The sequence below is a fragment of the Passer domesticus genome, chromosome 1 (assembly GCF_036417665.1).
Source record: "Passer domesticus isolate bPasDom1 chromosome 1, bPasDom1.hap1, whole genome shotgun sequence".
Taxonomy (NCBI): Eukaryota; Metazoa; Chordata; class Aves; order Passeriformes; family Passeridae; genus Passer; species Passer domesticus.
In genome coordinates this window covers 94,705,390-94,722,315 of record NC_087474.1, presented here as the reverse complement: position 1 = coordinate 94,722,315, position 16,926 = coordinate 94,705,390, and the positions used below count along the sequence as shown (strand labels likewise).

General features: G+C 37.0%; 1 protein-coding gene across 6 annotated transcripts in view; it reads right to left on the bottom strand.

Moving 5' to 3' along the window:
- Positions 1-16,926, bottom strand: part of FHOD3 (formin homology 2 domain containing 3) — a 371,712-nt gene that overhangs the window by 28,788 nt on the left and 325,998 nt on the right. For all 6 annotated transcript variants that reach the window (XM_064429703.1, XM_064429712.1, XM_064429718.1 and 3 more), the window contains 4 exons: positions 13,790-13,909; positions 13,121-13,282; positions 3,041-3,231; positions 1,271-1,463 (listed from right to left, as the gene is read on the bottom strand). In XM_064429703.1, coding sequence (XP_064285773.1) covers positions 1,271-1,463; positions 3,041-3,231; positions 13,121-13,282; positions 13,790-13,909 — 666 coding nt within the window. The remainder of the gene's footprint in view (positions 1-1,270; positions 1,464-3,040; positions 3,232-13,120; positions 13,283-13,789; positions 13,910-16,926) is intronic.

Genomic DNA, 16,926 nt, shown 5'->3' with positions numbered 1-16,926 from the left:
ATGCTGTCTTTTGGCTCCCTTAGAACACATCAGGAAAACCAAGAAGCAATTGCAGAAAGTGATTTCACTTCTCTGGTCGTAGTTTTGTAAATCTGTATGATTGTATTATACCCTTGGTATAAAACCAGAGCCTCTTCCTTAACTTGAGACTACACCAAAAGAAAAAAATATTTTGATTATAATGCAGGTTTAACATTTTCTTTAGATGGGGCAGATTTCCAAATGTAAAGAGGATATTGCCAGGAAAGATTGACAAATGATTGTGAGTCAATGACTTAAATAAAATCTCAATTCATGTCAGTCCCAATACATATATATGTATTTATATATTTATATTGACCCATGTTGCCTGAGCCATAAAACTGTAATCAGCTTTGGGCTTTTCATGCCAAAGGCAGGGGTAGCTTCATATGCAATGAAACACTTGCATTTAATCGAGACTCCAGATCTGGATTTTGAGACAGCTGGAAACTTTTATTAAGCACTGGCACTTCTTAAAACTCTATTTGGATTGAGTCAAACTACATCAACTTAAAAAAAAAAAGATAGAAAAAATATAAAAAGGGGATTTTAAAACCTATTATGCTGAGAAAACTAATCTTACTTTAATTTATTCTATGAGTATGCAATCTTACAGTCAAAAAGTTTACACAGTAACATGTACTGTGGACATAAATTTGTCCATCCTTTCAGAATCCCAAAGTAGTCTGTTGCCATAAAATTGGCTGGTCTGTGCTCTAAAGTTAAGAAAAAAATGCACATGAAATACATGTATATGTGCATATTTATATACACAGACATAATAAAAATAAAATATCAACGCTCAAGACTACTAGAATATTTAAAGATGGAGAAAAAAATCCATTAAAATTTGGCTGCAATCACTTATATAGCTACAATGATTCATCATCTAAATTATGTTCTCAATTAGGACTCTGATTTCTAGGTTTTTTTCTTTTTCATATTCTTGGCTGGTCAGATACACCCTAATGGATTCTGATGTCTTCTAGATATTCTGGACACTGTGCAGCACACAGAGAAGCACTTTTTGGATAATTAATTTCGGTTTGTTCTTTTCCTATACAATTTTATGAAGCAGAAATTATACAATCAAGGACTTGCAAGTTTTGTCTTTTAATGGAGAAGAGTTCATTACTTTCAGCACAAGGACCTCTAAAATTAAAAATAGAGTAGCAACACTTCATATACCACATGCAATGAAAGAAAGTTTTAAAAATCCACGCTATGGGAGATACCATTTGCCACTTACATCTGTTATCATTTTCCCTCTGGTCTTGTTTCTTTCCCTGTGGTTAGCTCGTTTCTGTTTTTGCTGCAGAACTCGTTCCCTGGTGGTGCGGTATTCCAGAGCAAATTCACTAATAATCTTGCAGAACTTATTGATGTTGACTTCACGTATCGCATAGGGAGGATGGCCCATAAATAACAAAAATGAGTGAAACCTGGAAAAAAATGAGTTATAAAGGGGGAAAATCCTTATTGATGGTCTCTTGGAAAAAAAAACAACAACCCTATATTTCACTGAATCCATTTATTACTTTACTAGCTCCCATCATTTCCTTTGTGCTACAGAATTTTCATGGATGCTTTGCATAACATTGGTGTGTTTTATAATTAAAACCATGAAAGTCTAGCCTATGATAACTTCATCCTAGTCTACTTTCCCAGGCTGATGCAGGAGATAAAATATTTATGGAACTCTATCACTTTATATGACTAATTTGGCACGTGAATGACCAATTTAATTTCTGTTATAGAAAAAAAAAATTATTAAGTTTCAATTCTATTTATTTGTATTAAGCAACTTCAAAGAGGCTGTTAGGGCTTTGGACAAAGTCTAGACAAGAAGAATGCAGATTTACAGGCTAGCAAACACAAGAAGGAAAGAATTTCTGGTTCACAAAACTGACCATAAAATTATATTATCTACCAAGTACATTAGTTTGGGGCAGTCTCAATTCACAGTTTTACTGCTTCTGTGGCATTCAGAGCTTTTGCACTATTTGCAATTTTTACTATTGCTTCTATATTGCATGATTTACAGCAGTACACTGAATGTGTAAAAACGTATGGGAATTCCTTTTTACTGCATCTATATCCCTGAGGACAAAAAGTTTTCCCAATCTTAGAAAGATACAAGTATACCAAAACATTTTTAATAACTATCATAGCAGTTGCAGGATATCAGAGGAGAAAGTTCATACTTTTTTTACTTACACAATGCCTATGATAAACACAATAGGAACCTAATGAATTCACTTCCCTTCCATTGCAATTGGGATTTCTGCTTACTTGTGTCATAAACCCTAAGTCATTATAAAAATGAAAGAACTGAATCAACTTCTCAAGTGTATACCCACAAATTTGGAATCATTTGGAATCCAGTTCTTAATTTTGACCACAGCAATTCAGAAATTATCCAGAAGTCGGAAAATCTCACAATTTCATTAAACCCAACTGCAAATCCGAAGGAGAGAAATCTTAAATCTGCCTTCAGCTGGTATACGCATAAAACACATAGTCAACGATCTTGCAAATAGGAGTGGTTCTGCCTACAAAAGAGCTCATTGTATAAGACTGGTTTCAGCTTCTGCATATGATGAATTTGTCAAAAAAACTTCATTTTTTTGCTACAGTCTCTTCTTGTTTATCAGACAGTAAACCAAGCCTCCTTAAAAAATAATCCAGGGATAAACAGAAAATCTATCAATTTAACTATAAAGCTGCTAGCTTTTGGGGACTAGGAGGCAAAAGACACAGTTATTGCACCTTGGAAATAAATGACTGCCTGGATGATTGCTTTTTTTAGTAAAAAATATAGAAATTTCTGGAGTGGGGATTGGAGTGGAGTTTCTTCAATGGAGACTATAACAAAATATGCACCACATACAACCCAGCAACATTCCCTGCAGGAACAGGCATTAAACACTTACAAAACACATATTTATGATGTCATAACTTATAATTTTACCAAGTCATTTACTATCAAGGTATTGCTGTCACCAATATAATTCTGTACCTGTTAATTATTCTTCTATGAACAATCTTCAGGATTATGATTCTTTCTGCACAGTCTTTAAGGAACTCAGACATTTTTTGCTTCAGACTTGGCTTCATTTCATGCTTTGCTATAGCCTTAAGGTGATCCCATGATGCTTTGCACCGTCTTTCCATCTGACACAAGTTTTCCTGGAGTTGTTCAAAGTCAACCTGAAAAAAGAGAAAGGAAAAGAAAAAGTAACACTTGAAGTGAAAACACTGAAGTCGTATACTTGGATATCCGAACAATGCCATCTGTGTGTATGAAAGAGTCAAGGCAGTGGCAGCACAACATCAACTGACATTATTAATTATTAGTAAAACAATAAAAAATAGCTTTCTCTATCACACTATGTCTAGGCATGTAATATTAGTAAGGAAAACTGAAAACAAAGCAATACCCATACACATATATTTGGTTTTATTCCTGGAGGCCTAACATCTAAAGAAGGGGCAAAAAAAAATATTGTGATGTGTTTTTTCCCTTGCTAATAACTTCATGTTTGCACCAAGCAACTGCATGACTCAGTTCTTTCTGAGGTAATACAAAACTTTCTCTTTTTCTAAATCCTTTTCTCTAGTACTCAAAGCTTTTTATACCCTGTTTACTGCTCACTGTTTTACCCCGCCAACAATTCTCCATTTTAGGAAGTACTTGGATCTATTCCCTGCTCATGCACTGACTTGTTAATAGATGATCTAGTTCTAATCACAAAATTCATGGGCCAGAATTTTTTAAAGCTCTATTGAAAGTATGTGTTATTTAGTGATCTCAGCACTGACTTTCATCCCTTGATATACAATACGAATATACTGGCTTATAACGAGATCATATAACGACTCTGAAAGTCTCTCAACACAGTTAAAATAAATGATTACACCTTACAGTAACATTCATCAGGATAGATGCCAACACATTCCACAGAAGTTGAGGGAAAGCTTCTCCTTTATTCATCAACCAAAAAAGGTGTTCAAATCGTGATACTGTTACAGGAGACACTCAGGATGTGTTGCTAACAACTTAATAAAGTGCATCAATGACCCAGCCACAGCACACAACAGATGAGAAAAATAAAACTACCCAACATGTTCTGAATTCTGAAGAAAGGAAAAAATTATTTTATAATACCACTTCACGGTTCAGATGAACTCAAGCTATAGAGCACAGACTTAGCTCCCAGCTTCTAAACACATCAGTGTTTGGGATGTTACAGTCTCATAGACTGCAAGTTAATTCCTTAATGCTAAATGAAAACCAGCATCAGGGGTAGGTTTTATTTCATTCTTCTTAGCTGTGTGCAGCATCCACTGCTGAGACCTATACTGAGAATAGCCATAAGAAATGCATTATTATTAAAATGCTCCTGGTATTGATTTGATTTGTTTATGCTGTGATTTATAAAGTGATGAATTCTTCCTCTTCCCAAGGAAATAGAAACATCCTTTGATCCACTCTGCTATTCACAAAAGCCCTGCAGGCGGAGCAGCTGTGGGGTATTTGCTTTCCTTATATCCATATCAATGCATATGTTTAAAAAAAAAAAAAAAGAAGTCCTTTCCAGGTCAGTATTTTCACTGCTGATGATAAACACATTGCTGCTCTCCACAGATGGTGTATCTAAAACACACATGGAGAAAAGTACTGGCATTCCTGTTAAGGAAAAAAAAAGAAAATCCAAGGTTTAGGTCTTCTCAGTAAGAATTATCCAACCTGGGTGAGGAAGAATCTCAGCCTCTGTAGCTGAGAAATTTAAACTCATGACATTTTATGGCAAAATGAGTTTGAATCTATCAAAAAGCTTTGAGATTCAGGCCTGTAAGGGTTCAAGAAACATATTTGGAGAACAACAAATCTGGGGGGAACGTGGTGAATTCCTGGCCCCTTGAAATCTGCCAACAGTCAGCACATTCACAAGAGTGGAAAGTTCCAGCAGGGACGGCGGCTGGCAGGTTGGGCTAAGGGACACTCATGAGTTTCTTGAGCACAAACAAAAATTCAGTCTTCTGTGCAAATCCTAAGCAGACTGCAGTAAGAAGAAGACCACCTGAACTCTCCTGGAATAAACCTCTGTGGAGCACAAGTGTGCTCAAGCAGAAGCTGTAAAGTCCTGGAAGGAGTAAAGTAGGAACTCCAATATAGGATAGTGCAGGCAAATGTGCAGTACCTGAAAGAATGTGCCAAACCTTCATGGAATCTCTGTCTGCCAGCTCTCTAGTGTTTGGTCACTTGCTTGTGGACAGAAAGGAATATACTTGCAGAAAAACATCCTCATGTGAAATATTCAAGTTCCAGTTTTTCTTGGATTTAATCAGGTACCCCACCTGATACTTTAAGAAATGCTATTTCACCAGTGCCAATTTTGTGTGTAGACACAGAATCCATAACATTTCAGTCTGCCCCAGGTCTGTGGTTCTGCTTAGGATATTATATACAAATATAACAGCAAGGGTGGTGAGAAATCCCAGCTACAAGAGACCCCAAATCATGTGTTCATAAGATAAGGAGAACAAAAACTTGTGTGGAGTAATAATTCCAAGTATTCAATATATTATGCATAAAGAAAACATAAAAAGGCATTTGTAATACCATTCTACCTCTTTACCAGTTCACACAGCATTGCTAAGGGAGCATGGGTTGCATCTTCTGATTTATGTGCTTATTTCCAACACTTTACTAAAGGAATTAATGTATAATAGTAGAGAATAATGATGTATAATAGTAGAGAAATATGAATCCTCTTTTTTGTTCTTTCTTTCTTGGAACGAAAGATGCACCAATTCTTTCCTGCAGGTGGATGGTCATGCTGGGACTAAGAAGGAACTCAGGTGAGTTGTGGCTCCAGGAGATCTCAGCATAGGAGGTACTCAGACAAGAATTGCTGTGGCATTATTTTATAACTATGCTCTACTGAATAAAAGGAAGCAGTAATCTGAAATAGTCATTACAGCTTTCTTGACAGACAGTAGTGTACCGGTATTGTACCTGGCCCAAGGATTTGGAGGAAGGTGGAAACATATATTCTTCTTCCTCCTCAGTACATATATGTGCAAAAGACATGCAGCTTGCTGCCTGAATAGTTACCTTCTGCTAAAATTTTTAAAATGTTATTTTCTGCAGGAAAAAGAATGAGTGGTCTTAGGCTGTTATGCAAAATAGGAAAGTCCTTTCCTTCAAACATTATGAAATGTTTACTTCAATTTGTTAACTAATTTAGAAACAGCAACTTTCTAAATGGTTCTGGGACATATTTGATATGTTCCTCATTTCTCTGGCCAGGTTCCTCTCCATTCACAATCACACTAGATAAAAAATATTCAGAACTATTGATATATGTGAAATCTCTTGCCAGGCCCACTGCTCAGTTTTCTGAGAAGTGCCTTAGTAGACACTGATCAGAGGGGAGTAGCCAGAGACAGTATATGCAAACAGGATGCAAAGGCCAGTTTATGTGACAAAAGCCCCTCTGAGTAAGCCTCAGCAAACCACTGCCCTAAACTCACTAATGGGCAACTTTAGAATTAAAAATCTATTCTTCAATTTAACACAGCACCATATTTTGCACAAATGACTCAGAACAAAGAATAAAACCTTCAAACCACATGCCAGAAACAGCAGCACTCACTTTAATCACTTTATATCATTATTTACTGCTTGCTACCATAGAAGCAGATGACTTTGCCATAAACAATAAAAATAAAAAGAATTCTACCAAGTTTCTCATTCCACTGGGCTGAGAATTCAGTACCTTGTGACAGACCTACAAACAAACACACCAGAACAAACAGCTTCTGTTCTCACTGTTTTTCACCTGACTCAAAACCTGCCACCACCATCAAATGGCCCATCATTTACTTCCCTGCTCGTTCTGGTTACCTGAACTTTGGTCCTTACAAGGCCTAGTCTTTTCAAGTTCAACTCCATTCAATATCACATGCCATGTATAAAAGTTTAAAACTATCTCATTCATGAAATACTATATCATGTTCCAATCATTCAGGCAGAACAGGGATCAGGGAGCCTTTCTGGTCTTTGGGTTGGGGTGTTATTCCTCTGTGTGGCCACAAATACCTCATGGCAACACAGGAATTGCACACTTTATTATTTGTTGGGACAGAGAGGAATGGCTGCTTTGGGAATTAAATGCAGTAGTTCAAACCTGAAATGCCTTCCACTATATATTCCCCAGGGAAGCTTATACAACTCCAGGTATGCTCTGCCATGCACTGCAATCAACTGCAGCCACTATAAGAGGTCATTTTTCTTCAGCTTCCCTTAGCTGGAATGTGCTTTACAAACAGGTTCTTCCAGCTAAATCTCCTCTAGTCTTTGGGCTAAGCTCCCCCATTGCTGCAAATACAAAACCATCCTCAAGTCAAAGCTGCTGCACCTAAATACACTCATGTTTCCTGTCTCCTGTGCTAGCATTCAGCTCTTCAACAGGGTCAAAGATGTCACTAGTGGATTGAAGCAAAAATATGCAAAACAAGTAAATGAATGGAAAATGATGAAGCACTTGTTTTCAAAATCACTCTATCTAAAGTTTGGTTCTGAAGGCCAGTGAATAACTTATTACATATCCTCAGCATGCTTGTATAAGATTTCTGTTGTTTAATACTCTATTGTTGGTATAGCTTGCTTCTTTTAGTGGTGAACATATAAAATCCAGTTATTTTCTAAGGAAGACCTGGATCTCTGCATTTTGTTCTTAGTCACAAGGTGCATTTAAGAGAAGATTGATGCTTTCGCAATGACATGTTGTCTTAAATGCACAATAAAATGACAACCATTTTATTGTACCTCATAGAAAGATATACATAACCACACACAAGCTTTCTCTTTTCAAAGTTCAAGATAGTTTCTTCAGCAGACTACAGTCTAGTCTGAGCTGTTTATAATTTAGGGTCAGACCGTTCATTCTCACATTATTACAGGGATGCATTCTGGCAGGGAACATGAAATTGTCCTCTTTTCCTGAGTTGGTGCAGTGCCAAAGGAAATTCTGAGAATTGCTCCTTGCAAACATACTGTCATCTGAGAGCAGTGACCTTCTGTGGCGTATGTTCAAAACTCCTCTAATATTTCCAGACTGGTTTCCTTCACCAAGTATCACAAGAATTATCTCAAGACCCTTGTTAGTCTGACTTGCACACTGTGGGCAAGCATCTTAAGAAAGATAGATGCCAGCTCTCTAAAGCAAGCAAAATATAAAGAAGGCTCTGCCCAGACATTTCTAATTTTAGTGCATGAAGTGGCATCCTGAGAAAATAATTTTGGAAACGAGAGCATGTGAATCAACCCACTAATGAAAAATTACAGGACAGAGGTGGCAGAGGTGCTTACTGAGGTATGACCAGATGAGTCTGTCCAATTGTACACACATCTCTACTGTATTTTACTTCATTAAACAATATCCTAACTACATGGGATCTTTTTGCAGATGCTGTATGGCAGTTCCCACAATCTGGGACAAAGGGGAGCCAAACTACACAGTGGTGATGTAGGTCCCTTCAGGTAGTGTTATGTCACCCGCAGCAATTCCTGCAGTCGTATCACCTGGAATGTTATTGAAACACCACAGTGCCATCAGGCACATGTGCTGAACTTCATCTACTTTCTTTGAGACACGACCTCAAAGTTTCATTTGCCATGGAAGCTCCTTCCCCCTTGCCCCAGTATGCTCTGCAGCCAACAGGATCTGCCTTTCCCTGCTCTGCTTTCACCTCTGCTCCTGCTAGCCCATGCCACGATCTGAGGCAGCTGCTGGCATCACAAGGAATGACTGCAAGAAACCTTACATTCCTGGACTTTTTTTCCATGGAAAATAATTTGACTTTTGGCATTTATTTTTGTTTGAAATAATGTAGGGAAAACATACTTGAATGATAACTGCACACAGATACTTTCTGTCAAGTGAGACATGAGAAACCCCACTGAAAGCGTAGAGGAGGCAACATGATTTTCCCTACCTTTTTTTTAATATAATTTTTTTAATCCTTTCTCTGCTTTCCACTGTATCAGGCAGAAGCTACAGCATGTCAAATATCACTTCTGTTCCAGCCAGCTCCTGCCTCCTTATGCCTCCCAGCTCGGAGGGCAGACTGCTGCAGGCTTCCTCCTCCCCTGTATATGCCTTAGGCTCATTCTAAGTTCTTTCCTATCAGCAATCCTTGTCCCCTCCTGTGCTGCTAACATTTGCTTTTAAAAGCTGCCTGCTTCTCCACTGCTTAGTAGCTGTGAGTGTCCTGTGCCACTGTGTCTTGCTGCAGGGGTTAAAAACCAGATGGAAGTTTGACGTCTTGTAAGTCAATTAAAATCAGGGGAAGAAAATGACAATTACAGTTAATCTATAGAGCTGGCCAGTTTTCAGATTCACAGGGGAAATAGTTATGGGTTAGAGAGAGAGGATGAACATTTTTAATAAGGACACATTTTTTATTCACTAACAGAGGAGATATTGGGGTTGAGACAACCACTTCTTAAGGAAATTTCTAGGAACAACATTTGATCTTAACTGCAGAAATCTGTGGGTCTGCTTCAGTATTAGGTTCACCAGTTTTGGTACAACTTCAATAAAAAAACAACTTGAAATATCAAGAAAATAAAAAGGGCAAGTGATTTTAATCATGTGATGCTAAATAATCAGTGCTGTGCATGACTTTATAAATGCTTTTATTTATCTAGAATTGTATTTTTTCTTAATTTTTTCACTTGTGTCTGGTTTTTTTGGTGCCATTTATGACTTCAGTCCTTCAGTAAAATTTTTGCAGTAACTATACCATTTTGTTTCTGGTCTTTCTAGCTCCTTTTTGGTGGGGCAGCCTGCTTTCTTTATGGTTTTGAGTTTTTTTCATTAACTAATGCTCAGGAAATTCTTATATGATGTGCATTTCAGGGGAAGGGGCATCTCTGTTTATCTACAGGATGGAAATTGTTTAGCCTTTGTGGTTTCTGAAAGATGTTTGTAGGCAAAACAGAGCTCAAAATACAGCCTAATCCACAGTGATATATTAGTTCTCCTTTCCTGTCAGCTTTCCTAAACCAAGATTTCGCCTTGTCTGCGAACATTCCCTTGAAGAGGGCAGCTTGGATGGCTTCCACATTCTAACTCTGATTTGTGGCAGCTATGATCAAGTGGGAATAGAGCTTGTTACAGTAATCCATCAGTGGTTTAACACATGCAGGAACATCCCAAGGAGGGAGACCTTGGGCGACATGAGGAAGGTTAAGGCTATAATTTCTCTTAATGTGATTTTGTCTGGCCTTTTTAGATTTTCATCCGCTTTGGGCAGGGCCACTGGATCAGCAAACCACAGACTGAAAGACTGTGCTCAATTAGATGCTCTTAGACCTAATTTTTTTTTTTTTTTAAGTGACAGCAGTAGGTTAAGCTTTCTTCCACTTTCTATGACTGAAAAACAGAAGAACCACTTGGGAGAATACCATACATGGTGGCGAGAATTTTGGAAAACAAAAGCTCTTCTCTTTTGTGGTAATTTTTCTTCATAGTGATCAACTTGATCTCAATCTAAGAAAAAAGGGAAATAACTTCTTAGCAAAGAGAAGAAGCAGGAAATGAGAAACTAATATACCTAAATGTTAAAAAACTAAGAATCACTCAAATGAAAAACAAAAACATAATAGAAAGTTAAAATCTTGCAAACATGAGAAACCAAACTCACTGAAGGCAATAAACCAGAGCCTAAATATAGGCTGTACAAGAGGAAAACTAGGAGAAAAGAGATGAAATCTAAAGAGAAAGTATCTAAGCATATAAAATAAAAGCCACAAACTCCTTTATGGTACTAAAAAAAAAAAAAAAAAAAGAAAAAGTAGGAGGTCCTGGATCACTGGGGAGGAAAAAAACTGAGGAAGACAAAAATTAGAGAAGGGAAGCAAGATGACTTCTTTTCATCCTACTTCACCACAAAGGATGTTGGGGAAAAACCTACTCTGGTGCTCCTTTCCTTTTTCTGTATTATATTTTTAAGAGATGTGAACTAATAGCAAGGTTTGAAACCTTACTAGCAGAAACAAATGTTGGAGAGAGATGATATCTTACAAAGCAGTAAACAAGTAGAATACAGTAATTCTGACATCAAAATAAAGAAATTGAGCCACTGGCTAAAAGGAATATGAATATGTATGAAACTGTACTTGGTAACTTGGAGAATCAGAGGATAGCAAAAGTTTGGCTATCCCTAGAAAAGCAGCAAAGTTGATGCAGAGGTCTAGGTTTCATTACTTTATCTGGTAACTTGGCTGAAAGGATAGTGACAGGAAACTTAATACATAAAAATAACCACTATGTTCTGAATGCTTATAAAATAGGAAATAGATAAGACTAAGTAAAGAAAATTAAATTTCAAAATCTTTTTCAGGGAATCATGGGAGGCCACATATGAATTGTGAGGTTAAGAGAGCAAAAGAAAAGAAGGAGTACACCTTGATTCTCATTTGTTGACAGGGCTAACAGCAGGCATCTCTTGGTTTGTACTTTGTATTTCAAAATTATCTGGAAACAAGGAAGCATATCCAGAGGGTAAAATATACAGATGGCAGGAAATTATTCAGATTAATCCTGACTGAAGATTATTAGGAGTTTGAGAGATAAGCAGTAAATCTTCTTCAGCAGATCATGGTCACTGCAGTAGACTGCAATGAAGTGCACAGTGCACAGCAGCATTCGAGTCTGTTGAGTGTCCTGAATGCTCTGTGAGCTCAGGAGACTGCCTGGATGTCCTCGGGGTGTCCAAAGGGTAGCAGCAGTCAAAGGACACAGAGAAAACCTCAGAACATCTAACAAAACGTAGCAGAATGGACAAACATAGTAAGATATGACACTGATAAGGAGAGGCTGGGGTACTGTACTTACTATTGTTTAACACATTCTAAAAAAGTAAGATGAAGGAAAAGTGTGGAAATTGTCTTATAAACAAAAGCTATAAAAGGATCATTTAAGACTTAGACAAGGATCTGAGCAGTCTGGTTTTCTGGTCTCGCACTGAAAAGGGTGATGGATCATATGACCTTCAGAGATCCTTTCCAACCTAAGTTATTCTGTTAATTAGAAAGAAAAAATATTTTTACTGCTCAGTATGTTCAGACAGTAATTCCTGAAACCAGCAAACTGGATTGTGGGGGCAAACAGAGTTGTTTGCCCCCACACTTTCCAGCTCCTCTCCCAACATCTAAATCAGGTGGCCTTTGGAAAAGGAATCATTCCTCCATTTGATGCACATAATGAGAATTATGGCTCATGAAATAACATTTTTCTAGGAGAAATCTTTCATTCCCTTAGAAACTTGTCCTCTTTTGTCAACAAGCTGGTATTGGCCACTGTCTCAATCAAGACACTGGACTAGGAGAACACTATAATTATCTGCTGTAATTATTAACATTTCCATGTGACATGACTCCTAAAGAGAATTTTTATGGTTGCTGTCTCTGGAGATGCTCAAAACCCGCCTGGACTTTTCTTCTGCAACCTGCTTTAGATGAACCTGCTTTAGCAGGGGGTTGGACTAAGTCATATGCTGATGTCCTGTCCAGCCCCAGCAATTCTGTGGTTCTGTGAGTTAAACAAAGTATTTCAAAGACTCTTTAATTCTGGAGACAAATTTTATTAGTAAAAATTTCCTGCCTTCCATTCGATTTAAAATACAATCAGTCATCAGCCTTATAAAGGAGATTCCCCCACAGCCACAGAATAAATATGTTTGAAGATACTGGTCAAATACAGTTTTGACCTGAAAATAGTTCCTAATAGTTATATACATTAATAATGTACATAACATTAACATGGCTGTCATAACCACTGGCTGCCTAAGAGTGCACTGATGAGGGAACCTTGTGACAGACAGAAATAAAGTTCAGAAGAGGTAGTACTGGTGTCTTTGGAACTCAGTGCAAATGACACAAGGAACACACATCTGTAAATAGTGCTGCAACCAGGGAGGATCAAAAAATCAAAGAAGAGAATAGAAAAAAAATCTTAAATATTTCACTTCAGAGAGGTGTTATAAAAATGTACATATAGATGTATTTACCTACTGGACATACCTTGGCTGACCTAGTGATAGCCCCGATCTCTGAATAAAGATCAGTGCTGTCTGGGAACTTTTCTACCACCATAGTGCAGACGTGGTGCAGGAGGGACTGTTTGTGCACTGTGTCCTTGACTTCTGGAACCTTCTCGAGGTAGCTCAACTCAAAAGCTTTGGCCTGCAATGGAAAAAAAGACATTAAAAATAAGAGGACATTCAAAATAAAGACATTAAAAAAAAAAATTAAAAATAAAAATGTTTACTCCTTCCCATGCAGATTAGTAGACAAAAATGATGACCAATAAGGGGCAGAGGGGAAAGAAGAATCCTACAGGAGAGGAAACTCATTGCTTTTATTAATTTTTAACTTGCTGATGGCCTAAAATCAGTCCATTTAGAGTGAAATGACTCATGACACAGTTCTCACATTTTGAATGCAAAGCATCAACACTACACTTAAGGGAGTTATACAAGAAGAGTACGTAGCTCCACTTTCCTTCAGATTATGCTGAAAGAGGCAGCACACAACACAGAACACCCTAACATAGAATAAACGCACATTATAGTCCCTAAATGACTTTCCTTGCATAAAATAAATAGTGGGCTGCAATTTTTACAATGGTTTTGACTTCTCTTTTTTTGAAGGAAAAAAGCTGCAGGGGAAACGTTGGGACATCAGGCTTACGTTGGTTCCATTCAGAAAGTTCCCAATGGCTAGCAGAGTAGAAAGGATAAATCCCAAAGTTTTATTGTGCTCCAGTTGGTCCATTCCCTCCTTCAGGTCTAGCAGTGGTTCTGCAACTTCCTACCAGAAGAAACAAGAAAGTGAAGGTTAGTTTTTAATTCTATGGTTTAGATTAATTGCTGCAAAAAGTTCCTGAACTGGCGTCTTGCAGAGTGTAAACTGGCCATGTGTGCTGGCTTTCTTCCATGTTCCAGCTAATAAATCACATGCAAGGACAGCAAAAAAAGTACATAAAATATTTTCCTACTGTTATTCCTTTATGTATGCAACTGCCTTACTTGTCCTGGGGACAATCCTGTGATTCCAAACAGGAGACTGCTGCTGCATTTCAGTTAAATCCATGAACACACCCTAGCCCCAACTTCTAAAAAAGCTTCTTGAGAGTATTTTTTTCTAATCTTTGAACAACAAATTAAAAAAGTTAGAAACCTTGCTGACTTAAAATTTGTAGCTTGACTCCACAGATTTCTTCTAATTATAGCCATTTCTGTGTTTTAGATATGGTTCTGTGCTCGTGAGAATTTAGAACTGAAAAAAAACCAACCTCTGCTGTAAAAATCAAGCTTTACAAATAGTCTAATTTCAGTATTTTAATTTAATGCATCTTCCACCTACACATGTTTTCTGAGTATAGACTGGTAAGGTCTGGAATCATACATTCTGTTCAATTACCTCAGGAAGTGAACTACACCAGAGAGTTCAAAGGAAGAGAGTGAGGGTAATTGAGTAGACAGAACTTATTTCTGTGTCTCTGTGTGAGGCCCAGGGTTATTTATTTTGTATGCACACTAACAGTTCACATTGTTTCTATCTTCACATGCCATTCTAAGCATCTGTGAGCAGCATTCTCTTCACAGAATCATAGAATGGTTTCTATTGGAAAAGACCTGAGAGTCATCTAGTTTCAACCCCTGTGCCATGGGCAGGGAGACTTTTTTCCCAATTTCCCAAATTTTTATACTCTTTATGAGCCAAGAAAACAAAATTAAGCTGCTATTTTAGACCAAGAGGCAAAGTAATTGAGAATTTAACTTTCTTGGAGATACACAATGGTTTGTTCAAGAACTGTAGTGATATTTTACCATAAAAGATGAATGAAATACATTTCTAGTCCCTACAGAACAATTTGTCTCTTGAAAAGAATATGGCAAATTCAAGACAAATTAAGAAATGAGATAGTGAACTAAGTAGTTTATACATCAGAGGAGAGGTGCTAAATAATCCAAGACTTTATTAAAGTGAATTAAAATGATCCTGCTTCACAGTATTCTTTGAGTTGCTTTAAAGTCAGAGTTGATTTAGTTTGTTTTGTTGCATTATGGGATGACTCAAACTGCTCTGAATCTGTGGTAAACATGGGCTTCTGAACTATTTAATTTAGATCAATTTTCAACCTGTCAAAAAAACATTGCTAAAAGACTAATTTAAAACACTCCCTAGGTGAATAAGAAGGTGGCATAAGAGGCTTCCAGGCTAAACCAGGCCATACTGAGCCCTTCATTTAGCTATTTAGACAAGTTATCTGATCTTAGACTTTCTTGCATATAGTACACATTTAGAATTACTCTTTATTTCTTATTTTATTGTAGGATTAAAAAACAAAAAAAAAGACTGTGCAAGATACTGAACAATAAGACAAATTTCTGATGTTTTTCAAATTCACCCACTCTTGCTTCCTATAAAATGCACCTTCTACCTAAAGAGGGCAGATAGATAAGGCAGAGCTACCTCATATCCTTGGAGGATATTTTTATTTTTATTTTTAAGCTAAAGATTAGGTTTGAATGAAATGTGAGGATTGGTCCAGAACTTCTGTCTGAAAGACACCTCATAATGCCCGATTCAATGTGGGATGGACATGCACAAATGAACTCAACTCATTGTACTTTTTTCATTTCTACACTTGCTTTTATTAATTTTGTGATCTTTGAAGTTGTCAGCAAAAAGGATATATTTGTCTGCAGTCATCTTAATAAAAAAAAAATCAAAGTTTCTATTGCTTTTTTAAAGATCTTTATAGCTCCTCTGAGATAACAGAATTTGACAATATCTGCATCATAAGTAATTCCGTATGAGGAATGAGTAGCAACACAGTGCAATTTTTTAACCTCTTTTGTCTGTGCATTTAAACTAGGATACCAAAAGAAAGGAGAGGGAAATTATTGTTCCAGCTAACAAGTTTTGGTAAGCATTTATGTTAACGTTCATTCATTTTTCTTTCATTTTAAATTTTCTATAGAGAGCAAAGAGTGAATATTTATTCATCCAGTTCAGCTCCTCACAAGCTGAGGATACTCCCACTTGCACATGATGCAAGTCATGTACCCTGACTTGCTTCAGTTAATTAAATTCAAGCTAAGAAAGATGATTTCTCTTATTATGCCTGAAAAGCTTTTAATGAACATAAACAATGCATCACTTAACACATTTCTCGAACAATTCATATTATTTTCTTTCAGGTTGTCAGGGGTGAAGCTAAAACCTACTTAGGCAGAACTCTGTTCTTGGCAGGTTAGCAGAAGAGTCTCATGTATGAGAACCCTGGGCTTACCAATAACTCAGGTATTTCACACTGCTGGTAATAGGGACCATCGAAAACTTCCAGCCTCATGGAAATAATAGCACTCATATGTTACATAAAATGTATGTGTGAACTGGTAAACAATATGAGTGTTGAACTAATTGTGCTAATTCTGAACGGCTATGAGGTTTCCTTGTTACAAAATAAGATTGAAAAAGAAAAGATCAAGCAAAATGCCGGACAAAAAAAGAAAGGCAAAGCTGTGGAGCTAAGTGACTTTGGGACCTATGTTTCATGAAGCGTTTGCCCTTTTGCAGATAGATCTTCTGAAAAATCATAGTTTCAAGAACAGAGGAATGTTTGCAGCTCAAAGGTCTCTTTTATCATCATAACCACCAACATAAATTACTTCATTTTTAAAAAACTGAATATCACAGTATCTTATTTCAGTCTAAATAACATGTACATTTACTGATTACCTAGAACTCTGACCTTAAGCTTTTTTAACTGGAGACACCCAGGTGCTCAGTCTGCCTTGCACTCCTGATGTCTGATC